Genomic DNA, 12,756 nt, shown 5'->3' with positions numbered 1-12,756 from the left:
GTAATTTTATAGGCAAGTTATTGTTAGATTAGCATAGCAAGTGAGTGATAGTTGTTCGGTAAATCGGTGGGTATTTTGAGCGATGGTACTGGTTACTGGCAGTGGCGGCTTTCAAATTAAAGGTGCCGTTTGGATTCAGATTAAATACAACAGCATTACTGCCGCAGCATTGCTGCCGCAAATGTCAAAAACCAAGCACCCTGCCTGCGGTATTTCCGGACCGATACGACCTTCAAACCTTCAAGAAAAGAGCGTACTCCCATCTTAAAGGCCGGCAACGCACTTACAACCCCTCTGGTGTTGCGGGTGTCCATGGGCGGCGGTAATCGCTTACCATCAGGTGATCCGTCTGCTCGTTTGCCTCCTATATCATAAAAAAAGCAGTAATGTCGCGCTGCAATAATGCATGCAGTCATGCATTGCTGCAGGAGACGTCAAAAAGGTAATTTTATCGATAAATTTATATAAAATTTGACGTTTTCTGCAAAAATGCAGTCGGCATTAGCATTACCACTGCAACAGCACGACATTACTGCCGTAAAAGTCAAAATCTATTCTTTTCTTTTGAAAGTACAGCACTTTACCGCTAGGCCACCAACGACAAAACGCAACGCGTACTTATTCGGTATTCACCATAGTCACATACAACTATATTCCCACCTGTAATGAACACATTCACTGGCGCCTTACACAGCCACACATGAAGCCATAAAAACGGGTTACCAACTAGGAACAGCAGTAACAAGCCTCCCAAACGGGTGCGTTTTATGGCCCCGCCTGAAATTGATGTGGTCAGCTGAGATCTGTGGCCACACCGTTAGCGTTAGCGGTGGGTTCACAAAAGCGTCTGGAGGCGATTTTTGAATTTCGATCGCTCCATTTCGTCACTCGAAAATCGGTGGAAAAAGGCGAAATGCTAATGTTTGAAATACCAGCGACAGAAATTGGATATCTAGTGGTATTGGCCACTCGTCTTCAATTCTATTAGTAGAATTCAAATGCTTAGTAGTGGGGATATTATTTAACGAAATAGAGCGGTCGAAATTAAAAAATCGGCCCCCAGGTGTCCATTGGCTCGTTGTGGGTGGATGACATTCGCAAGATTGCGGATCACTTCCGGATGATATTAGCTCAGGACCGGGACAAGTGGCGTATTAGAAGAGAGGCCTAAGCTCGGCAATGGGTGGCAAAGGGCTGATATATGATGATGATTTTGGTATAGTCGAATTAATACACGTATCAGGTGAATTTTACGTGATATTAGCTCTACTATAAAAGAAGTAACAAATATATAGTTCATCCTTTTCTTTTGGGTGCTAGTACTATTGTAAGACAAAGATAGTATGATTCTGTGTGTCTATGTTTGAAATGTACAATTTATAGATAATGCAATGTAATAGGTTTTATTAAGAGCGTTTTTACATTGTCCGATCCGATACCGGATGCCGGATAATTATTACAGCTGCAAGAATGGCCTAAGGCATCAAGTCCTTTTTTAGTTCTAGGTTCTTTAAAAAAAAACATTTAAACAATGAATAAATAAATATAAAAAGGCGCTTTTAATCTTTACTTCTTTAATCTATAATTTAATCTCGCAGAATGTGAAAACGCTTTAAGGGTAAAAGTCGCTCCGCTTGGGCAGTGACGTGTCCTTAGCGCTGAGTTACACTTTGTTCTAGGTAACAAAGTTTCTGAGATTTGCTCGGCGATAGAATCCGGAAAGGCATGCGGCTCCAGCAATGTACAGACAGACAAACGGGCGTAAACGCATTTTATTACGTACCTACAGAATCTCTTGCGTTTCAACAAACAACTCTACATGGCTACACCAACTTTGATGTCATACAGATAAAAATGACAGAAAATTTTATATGATCAGTTGACACTGTTCATTCGTTTAATGGCTCCTCTGGGCGTTTTCTAAAATAAATATTGAAAACCTGATTCTCACAGATCCTAGTGTTTCTGGGTTCTTTCAACTCAGAATCACTAGCATATTCAATCTTGATGATAAAAAACATGTCCCAAAAATTTGCATGAAAAATTTACATTCCACTACGTCACGCACATATAAATGAAAAAGAAAATCACACTAAAACGTGACGTAATGGAATGGACATTTTGGGACATCTTGTTTTAATGGCAGGATGGAGAATGCAGTCGATTTTGATTAGAATGAGCCCAAGAATGTCCAGATTTGAAAGAATCAGGTCTTCAATATTTATTTTAGAAAATGCCCCTCTACACGATGGGCCATCATATTGGCCCACTATGATAGGCCAGCGTGTAGAGAGGGTAGTGGTGTCGGATATGGGATGGCCATGCGCGGTGTCGGTTTTTCGTCCACCCATCAAAGGTAGTGGGCCAGCGATGGTGCGTACGTACACGTGGCCCTTTAAATAGTGCGTGCTCTTAACCATCGCATGGCCTTCTCGCTGGTCCAGCGCTGGGCCATCGTGTAGAGGAGCCATAAAATTAAATTGAGTTCTTTATTTCTTTAGCCACCAATTCGGAACAACGTGGACCAAGACTGATATTCTAGATTCTAATCCTATATTCAAATCCTAGTACGGAAATTTATTTGTGTGTCCATCACAGATATTAGTTCCTGAGTTATGGATGTTGTCTATGTATTTAAGTAGATATCTATACATATTTATTTTTTCTTTACTTTGTCTCTTTCTTCCTTAGTAATCATAATTCTGTTTGATGAGCTTAGCAGCTTAGCACCTAGTGTTAGTAAATTAGAAAAAAGTATTTAGTACCCTAAGAGTAGTTTAAGTGTAGTATATTTATATTACATGTTTTAGTGAGAGCTGTTAAGGAAATAAGTGAATGTCCTTAATGTGTATTTGTAAACTCATCTCCTGCTCACTTATTTCTGTTTGCTTTCCAAATAAATAAAATAAAATATTATCTGTTAAATATATACATGCGGGAGTAGCATGGCGCTCTTTGGTGTCGGAGGCCAAGATCTACTTCGGGTCGTCGCGCCACAGCAGTAAGTAAGTAAGTGTTAAATATATCATCGTCTAGTGCCCACAACACTAGCCTTATTGAGCTTACTATGAGGCTAGGTCTATTGGTGTATGATTGTCCTATAATATTTTTTTATTTCAAATGTACCAATATAAATTTCGCTGAAAAATCTACCTGTTTGCAGACCGTACGCCATAATCAAGATCGCGGCCGGAATGCTCCCGCACAGGTTGGTATCGGATCTAACAAAAGATCTACCGCGGCTTGTGAAGGGCACACTTATATTATATCAAAGTGGAGGCTGATAACTTGTCATAACTAGACTTAACCTTAAAATACAATAAAGTTATACGTAATCTGGGATCTTAAAATGTTGAAATCCAACTAATCAATAACAAGACGAATTGATTCAATTATAACAACAACAACAACACAACAACACAACAACACAATTGATTGAATTATAGCTTATTAAAATTATAATCTAATGATGTAACACACATTTTCCTGTTTTGTATTTTTTTTTGTACAATAAAGTGTAAAGTAATTTACGGGGTGAATATATAGGTCATACGTGGTCATACTGAGCAACTTTTACTATGGGACCAACCCCGAAATCGCTTGCGTTCATTCTACTCAAAATCGACAGCATTCTCCATCCTGCCATTAAAAGAAGATGTCTCAAAATGTCCATTCCATTACGTCACGTTTTAGTGTGTTTTATTTTTTCATTTGTATTAGCGTGACGTAGTGAAATGTACAATTTTCATACACATTTTTGGGACATTATTTTTATCGTTAGGATTGAATATGCTAGTGATTCTGAGTTGAAAGAACCTAAAAACACCAGGATCTGTGAGAATCAGGTTTTCAAGATTTATTTTAGAAAACGCCCAGAGACGTCCGGTTGTTGGTGCGCAGAGGCAAAAACATTTCTTAGGGAAGTGGGGCGCCGCCAGCAAGAAAGGGGCCTTGACCCGCGCTCCAGGTCTTATGTTATCTTATAATTTCGGGGGCCCTTGCGGATACACTTCGACCCATAGGGATCTTTTGTGCAGTTACCCCCTTAGGTCTTTCCTGGTCCATTGTCGTTAACTCACTTGTGCACTAACTAACAGATTTAGCACAGTTTGTGAGTTCGTGAGCCACTGCAGCCAATTAAGCCGGGTCATGATCAATTAGGCACTATTCGAGACTTAATGCTTAATTAATGGCAGTTAATGGTAAGAGTTTAGTAGTGCTACACCTTTGTGGTTTACTGAGACCTTCGGCCCGATTATAACAATGCTTATAAGATTTCACAGCGATACGATACTGATCTGTCTGTGTCAAGTGACATTTTTTTAACCAAAAACGTCAGTGTCTTTTGACAGAGCATCAGTATGATCAGTATTGTATCGCTGTGACATCTTATAGGCATTGTTTAAATCGAGACGCTTGCATAACTACTGCTAGACCGAAACCGGAACTTTCGCCGAAACCGCTGTAACTGAAGGTTTTGCTCTAATTCTGTCCGAAACAGAACATTCGGTCGAAGCATAGTTTTATGCCGAAACCGAAACGTCGGTTGGACAATATCGAAAATACAGTTTGGGCGCGGCTAAAGTTTCGGCAGTTATTTTTCGACACCTGTACAAGTAATTCTGTAATCGGCAAACCGCATGCATTTTGTTGCAATGTGTGTGGGCTTGTGTCTGCATTTTTTTTTTACCCCTTGGGGGGGATTGCCGTAGTCGCCACGCTTGGCAGGCGGGTTGGCGACCGCAGTTTGATAGAGGTAGTTCTCGGAGGACGCTGCTGCCCATCCACCGGATTTCCTTAAGTCGCATCTTACGACACCCACGGAAAGAGAGGGGGGGGGGGGTCGGTCGGAGTGGCGAGCCTTGGGGGAGGCCTATGTCCAGCAGTGGACGTCTATCGGCTGACATGATGATGATGATGATGGTGTGTGGACTTTAGGCTGGGTTCATGCATACAGCATTGCCCTGCACGTTTCTACATATTCGATTTTAAACGTACAGTAGTCAATTTTCATTCGTGTGTTATAAATTGTAAAGTAAAACGAAAAGCCACAGTTTTCACGCAGTTGTCACAGTGAGCAGCCGTCAGTGATGCATTCTACGCTTGATTGCACTAATATTGGTATCGATGGCGACAACGGTCTCGAAGCCGACAAAACCTTGGAGGATATAACCAACCTTGTCTGCCTTGTCTGTAATTTTCTCTACAAAACAGTGCTGCCTGCGTTTTGCGGGGGAGGGGAACGTAACGTAAAAATAGCCATGTCAGATAATCGTCAGTCCATACATTGGTCATAGAGTTTCGACAGAGGGGAACGCCTAACTCCGAGCTCCGTTTGGTTGTATCCTCCAAGGACAAAACAGGTTTTGTGTACTTAAATCCTATTAAATGAGGAATCAGTGCGTAAAGCATTTAAAAAGTTATACGGTAAACTTAGAAACAATGTTTTTCAATTAAGGATATCTTAAGTTTTGATAATTTATTAAATCGACTAGAAAGTTCAATATTACGGGTGCTGTTTGTGGAGACCGGTCTGTTTAAGTTTACACGGGCTTCATTTTACCTATGTAACTTTACTTTTGAGTGGCATTAACGTGAGACGTGAGGCACTTCATTCGGTTCTTGTCTGTTTGTCTGATTTAATATCTTGTCTTTTTATTAATTATATAACAATTCAAGTCTGGGAGACCCTTTACATCTCTGGATAATTTGATGATCTTTTTTATTATTATATACATTTTATCTCTGACACCTAGAGACTTTTACATCTCTAAACAATTTTAGTACTTCTGTTGTTTGTATATTTTTTATTAGTTTTTTTTTGTGTAATTTGACATTTATATTTATGTAATTGTTTTTTTTTTGTAATTTTGGGTTAATTTTATTGTTTGTAAAAATTGACATGTATAAAGTGCCCCTGTGGCGTATTTGCTGAATAAATGCTTGATGTTTGATTACCGAAACAAATACGAGTATGCGGAATTGAAATGAAAATAGCCATCGATTTAAGGTGAGTATACAAATAAAAATACACTGGTAGATATTGTATAAGTTTTATTAATGTTTGAGTGAGCCTTATTAGGTCTAAATTCGTATTAAAAATCATCAGTATCATCACAATCAATATCGGTATATCTTTAGAATAGGAGGATTCAACAGAGGCAGGATTTCAAGATCAGAGCTGTTGTACTCCAGTTTGTACTGAAAGTATTTATAGCTTATTGTATATTATTATTTTGGTATTCCTTGGTATCATATCCTCTGTGAATTGATGATAGACTATGACTCACGATTTTGGCGACAGTTTTTAATTTTTTTCAATAATTGCAGTACACCCATTTGGAATTCAAGGACTTCGTCTTCGTCAAACTTATCTAATGCTGGTAATATCCCATTAAAAAAAGAAAGATGACGATTCATTGTTCTAGGTTCATTATTTGAATAACAATCCATTTTCATCACCTTAGCATATACGGGACTGACATCATTCACATGTCTTTTAGGTATACGATTAGGAATTGGATTGGACAATATAGTCGGCTTGATGTCGAGTGTCTCGGTAGAATTTGTTTCAGATATTTCGTTTGCTTCAGAATTATTCTGGTATTCGGTTTCTGTGCTATTTTCGGTAATAACATTGGTTATTGTCTGATTGGGTTGTATTACTTTCTGCAGAAAGGTTAACTGTTTACTGTAAACATAGGGCTTCGTTGTTTTGGCAATTCCTGACCTCTTCTGATCTTGAATCTTTTTATATGATCGATTATAACTATCTCTTATGTAAGTCCACCTCTGAATAATTAGTTTAGCTGTAAAAGACAAACATGGTAATGGTAAGTTATACTTAGCACCGTAAGGCAACTATCAGGGTGCCAAGACGTTTAAGCGCTACTTGGACTATCCCACTAAACCGGGGTTAACCGGTTAAACCGTTAACCCAGTGTCTAATTTAACTGGTAACCATGGTAACGCCAGGTGTTACCGGTTAACCCCGGGTTAGTGAATGGTGCAAGTGTCCAAGCAAGCTCATTCGCAAGAGTTCATTTGAATGACACAAATGGATACATCAATACATGTGTATTTATTCAAACAATGGCGGTGGCGCTTTTTATCAAGCCTTGTTAGATTTTCGACTTTAAGCGTTGGTCGTTAAATTGAATTTAGCGTGCGGACGGATTCAAGCGCTTTTTTAAAGTGCGTTGAAAAAGCGCTCGTGCGAATGAGGCCTAAGAGTTGTAAAAATAAAGTACAATAAAGTAAAGTATTGTGTATTATTGGAAAGCTATTTGTACGGAAAAGAGTGTAATTCAACCATTAAAAAAACCTCCGTTGTCAACATGATGGACACCATTTAGAAGATGAGGCAAATCCTCCAATATTAAAAAAAACAATTTGTCAGTCCGAAAAGTTCAGGCGATCAGTGTAAGATCTACTTGCTACATATTTATTAACAAGTGATGGATCTGTCCCATGGCAAAAACCATTGAACTATTATTACTATAAGTACTACGTATAGAACCGACACAGAGAACTAGTATTTAGCGCCATGAGTTGCTGTCGTTTTGACAACAAACCATAGAATCGGAGCGTTAATCTCGCGACCTAAACGCGTAAGCGCCATCAATTTCTATGGCGCTTACGACGTGTTGGTCGCGTGGTACAGGTTGCGATGGTGACATTTTCATTGTTGAGTGTTGCTTTTCTATAGTAATAATACATAACCGAATATATTTAGAACTAAGTAAAACTGAGAACTAAGTGAAGCTATTAAACAATTATTAATCAACAAAAGATACATACCGAAAGCTTGTCTAGTTTTTTCTTCCTTTGTCTCGTAAGTTGGATCGAATGCTTTCATAATTTCCTTCCAACCAGCTTGAGTTGCGACACGATTTTTATAAAGTTCGGTAGTTTTATCCCACAAAACGGGCTTTAGTTTCACTAAATTAATTAATAATTCGTTATCTATAGAAGATTCGTCAACCATTTTGAAATAACCACGAAATTATAAACAAAACGTGCGATCCCTCCAAAAGACGCTCGGTTACTAGACGCTTGTTCGGTTGCTATTCGATAAAAAACGTATGACTTCGTGCCGTGTGAATGAAACAGAGCTATACTATAATACTACGCGCCACTGCAAGCAAACTGTATTCGTTTAGGCGCTTATCACACGGCTCCGCATTTCGGACTCTCGGAGCGACATCCAATGCTGCGATTTTTAACTTTGTACTGTAAACAATAACCGCATGGTATACATACCTAACACATTGGCTCGGCCTCTCCGTGCAAAAGTGCGGTGCGAATCGCACGTCGATTCGCGCTTTCGGACGGAGATGCAGTACGCGCCGCAGGCCGCAGAGTATGGTGGGCACAGAATAAGTAATAGTATTATCATGTATAGGTATGCCACATCGAGCTCCATAGTAGAGATGCTACGAATACCTAGTGGTTTTGGCCGAATACCGAATATTCGGCCCTTTTCTCTGCCAAAGCGCATTTTATTGTGTTGTTTTTTCTTTAAGGTAAGTGTGACAGATATTCGGTATTGGGCCGAATAGTAGGCAACATTCGGCCGAATTCCGAATATTCGGGAAAGTAGCCGTATACGCCGAATTACGAATAGTTGCCGAATACTCGTGGCATCACTGGATTTTTGTTCATAAACGCGCAGCTTCGGTTCGGATCGGACGAAGATACGAAATCGCACCATTCGTACCGTCGTCGCACTATTAGTTATTTTGTGTTCGCACTTCGCAACGAAATGCGACGGCAGTGTGATAAGCGCCCGCCATAAACGTATAAACAATGTACGATTTTTTGCAGTACAAAAGCCGTGTGAACGGTTCTGATGCACAATGAATGTGCCATTATTTATCAGTTAAGACGCTATTCTACACGGTGTTTTTTAGGGTTCCGTAGCCAAATGGCATAAAACCGAACCCTTATAGATTCGTCATGTCTGTCTGTCTGTCCGTCCGTATGTCACAGCCACTTTTCTCTGAAACTATAAGAACTATAAAAACCTCTCTTATCTGTTGAAACTTGGTAAGTAGATGTATTGTATTCTGTGAACCGCATTAAGATTTTCACACAAAAATAGAAACAAAAAACAATAAATTTTGGGGGTTCCCCATACTTGGAACTGAAACTCAAAAAACATTCTTTCATCAAACCCATCATACGTATCTATGGATAGATCTTCAAAAATGATATTGAGGTTTCTAATATCATTTTTTTCTAAACTGAATAGTTTGCGCGAGAGACACTTCCAAAGTGGTAAAAATCTCTAACTTCTAAAATAAGAGAATGATAAAACTGAAAAAACATATGATGTACATTACCATGCAAACTTCCACCGAAAATTGGTTTGAACGAGATCTAATAAGTAGTTTTTTTTAATACGTCATTAATCGTAAACCGCAATTTACCTTTCACTCACGTTTCACATAAAAAGTACATTGTTTAAATTGTGTAATGTACGGAACCCTCGGTGCGCGAGTCCGACTCGCACTTGGCAGGTTTTAAAACTCCGTTAACTTCGGGTAATTGAATGCCATAGATAATTTTTTTTTTCGTAAAATATAATTTAATGACTGTTGTAATTGTAACACGGACATTATATTTAAATCTACCAAACAATTGAAAACTATGACATCTCAATGACATTTCGAATACCGAATAATATCGATCGTCCGAAATAATACTTGCGTTTAGTAGCAAATGTATAAACTTATACTTAACACTAATAAATATGTAAACAGGCCCTAAAGCAAAGCAAAGCGCCTTATCAGATAAAAATCAATAATTGATTATCTCCAAAATGGAATTCATTAGAATACCAGTTTCTTTGAGAAAGTTACTTAATTTAAGCTCAGGAATGCGCCCTTGAAATTAATGGACTTTCAAAAAATATCGTGTATAAAAAAACGTGCAGTACATTGACGTCCAATTTTTAATTAATTATAAGTTGTGTGTCAATATTTCACGTAATATTCTTTCTCTTTTCAGATAATCTCAATATCAATATGTCAGCAACAGAAGAAAAGAAGAAGAAGTATCTGCAGGTATGTACCAGCAGTCTAAGTAAATACAGAAGACTGACGGCCCTTCATCAGCAACCTAAATTATCTAAACTAAAAACAAAAACTTACTGAAAAATGTAATTTTTTGAGTTTAACCCTTTTACACTGGAGGCACAGAATAGCACTTGCACTCCGTGTGGTATCAAAATCGTTGCAAACTTGTCTTGGTTTAACTTTATACACGGTGGCTAAAAAATAAGTGCATTCCCGTTACCAGGGAGGTTTTGGGATTATACTGAGCAACTTATATTATGGGACCAACCCCGAAATCTCGAAAATTTGGCTGTTTCACACATTTTGGCTGGTCCATTTTCTATGGTAGGGTAAAAATTTTTTTCTTGATTTCATGGTTGGTCCGATAGTAAAAGTTGCTCAGTATAATCCTAAAACCTCCCTGGCAACGGGAATGCACTTATTTTTTAGCCACCCTGTGCCTGTATACATAGATACGCCATAAAAAGAATAATGACACATGTTGAATTTTAAACAAAATCTAGTAACATAGATAGGAAATCAGCAATTTATAACAATAATATAGATATTCAAATAAGATATGGAAATAATACAATAAAACAGGACTTGGAAGTTTCAAATTTAAGTAATTTTTTAACTTCCAAAAAGTAAAAAAGTATGGTATCCTTACTTTTTCGATTGCTTACATTTTATCCAAAAAACTATGTGTACTGTATGACAACTATATACATAAACGCAATATTTCACCGACGAAAACGCAATTTTCTTGTTTTCATTCAAAATGGGCTCTCAGTGACCTTGACGTCACGTTTACTTATCGTTTTGTTAGGAGCGTTTCGCGAGTGAAGTACGACTGTCGGACTTTGACCATCATTTCTGACTTTTGTATTGCTTTAATGGGTCCCATATAGACATTTGATTTGAAAATAAACCTGATCGATTGATGCCATTGATGAAAATTTTTCATCTAGCCTATTATGACGTTTAACCCGTCACAGTCTGTCCCTTCACCGTCAAATCTTAGGTTGGCACTTCATTGTATCGCATTTTGCAACAAACATTAAGAACAATCATGCCTTTAGTTCACTAGCTAAGTGCCTGTCGTATTAGTTAACATTGTACATGAGAGCTCTGATGAGATGAGTTACACATTCGCAGATCACTACTTACTAGATGCAAGAATACTAGCTTCTTCCCGCGACTTTGTCGGCGTCAGATGATGACGATTATTAAAAACTAACATAGGATAGTTTCTTCGGTTCTCAAACAATCTCTACACTAAATTTCATTTAAACCAGTTCAGCAGTTTAAGCGTGAAAAGGTGTGTCGTTTTCAATCAAAAGGTACCACATTGTCGCTTCCCATAAGGACGCTCTGACAAGTTGTTCGTGTAAAGATACAATCCAATTTCGTCCTTATGGTAAGCGACAATGTGGTACCTTTTGATTGAAAACGTCACAGGTAATAGACAGGCAGCTGTCATTTTAAAACAACAAGAACAAGCTGAAGTGACAAAAAACTTGACATGGTAAAATTCAAGTAACATTACACTGTGCGGGGCTACATTCCCCAATGGGCACCATACAGTGGTAACTTGTAGGTTAAGTGTGTAGGTTTAGGTATAGGTATAATTGTTATTAGGCTTAGGTATACTAACCCTTTTGAAACTGTTTTTTACTAACAAAATGTATGTGTCACGGTTACATGAAATAAATGATTTCAAATTCATATATCTTAATCTGGTACTAGTTTTCGTTGCTAGGCAAAAAAATCACGTTTGTTGTATGGGAGCCCAACTCAAGTATTTTTTTTATTCTGGTTTTAGTATTTGTTGTTATAGCGGCAACAGAAATACATCATCTGTGAAAATTTCAACTGTCTAGCTATCACGGTTCATGAGATACAGCCTAGTAACAGACGGACAGACAGGCAGACAGGCAGGCAGGCAGACAGACAGACAGACAGGCAGACAGACAGACAGCGGAGTTTTAGTAATAGGGTCCCTTTTTTACACTTTGGGGCGGCGGCTAGGTACTCGTGACTGGATCATTTGAATTGGATCGTTATTTTTTTAATGACCGCGATTATTGTAAAGCGATATCTATACGAGGTAATCTATGCACACAGTGCATCGTTCAAAAGACACTCAACACTGTAAATACGAATAAACTATCTATGAAGCGTTATTCAATATCTCTAGCTCTCGGTTTATCCTTGTCTGGTAGCAATAGTTATAATGTTGCACTTTAACTATTTATGACATTTATTAATTATGACACCTTATTTCTTAGTTCCTTCAATCATCATACGGCCTAACACACATACACAGGTGTGGCTACCACGAGTTTGGCACTGACATAAACGCTATCGAGAACGTAAGTTACTTTCTATGCATTTCGCTCGTACTCACATTAGTGCGAGCGAGATGTATAGGAAGTAAATTACGTTCTCGATAGCGTGTATGTCAGTTTTGACACTGTCAGTGACTCATGGTACGGGTACTAGCCTAGTGACAATACTGACCCGGCCTACTAAGCAGGAGGCCCCCGGTTCGAATACCAGTAAGGTCATTTTATTTGTGTGCTTATCATATCTGGCCCTGAAGAATAGAAAAACAACAGGCGGTCATAGCTAAAAAGTTATATCTTCCAGAGAACATTTGGAACTTCTGTACCAAGTTACAATGCTGGGGTATTTT

The 12,756-nt window shown here is 38.4% G+C and overlaps 1 protein-coding gene and 1 long non-coding RNA gene across 2 annotated transcripts in view; both read right to left on the bottom strand.

Moving 5' to 3' along the window:
* Positions 1–201: 201 nt before the first annotated feature.
* Positions 202–12,756, bottom strand: part of LOC134745663 (uncharacterized) — a 141,236-nt gene continuing 128,681 nt past the window's right edge. The window contains exon 2 of the long non-coding RNA XR_010128196.1: positions 202–364. This is a non-coding gene — a long non-coding RNA (uncharacterized LOC134745663). The remainder of the gene's footprint in view (positions 365–12,756) is intronic.
* Positions 6,280–8,011, bottom strand: LOC134745575 (uncharacterized). Its single transcript, XM_063679648.1, has 2 exons — positions 7,801–8,011; positions 6,280–6,809 (listed from the first exon to the last, which is right to left on the bottom strand). The coding sequence occupies exons 1-2, from the start codon at positions 7,985–7,987 to the stop codon at positions 6,280–6,282; spliced, it is 717 nt and encodes a 238-aa protein (XP_063535718.1). The 5' UTR covers positions 7,988–8,011.

Source organism: Cydia strobilella, chromosome 11 (assembly GCF_947568885.1).
Source record: "Cydia strobilella chromosome 11, ilCydStro3.1, whole genome shotgun sequence".
Classification (NCBI taxonomy): Eukaryota; Metazoa; Arthropoda; class Insecta; order Lepidoptera; family Tortricidae; genus Cydia; species Cydia strobilella.
The sequence above is the reverse complement of the archived record's forward strand: the minus strand, read 5'-3'. Positions and strand labels throughout refer to the sequence as shown.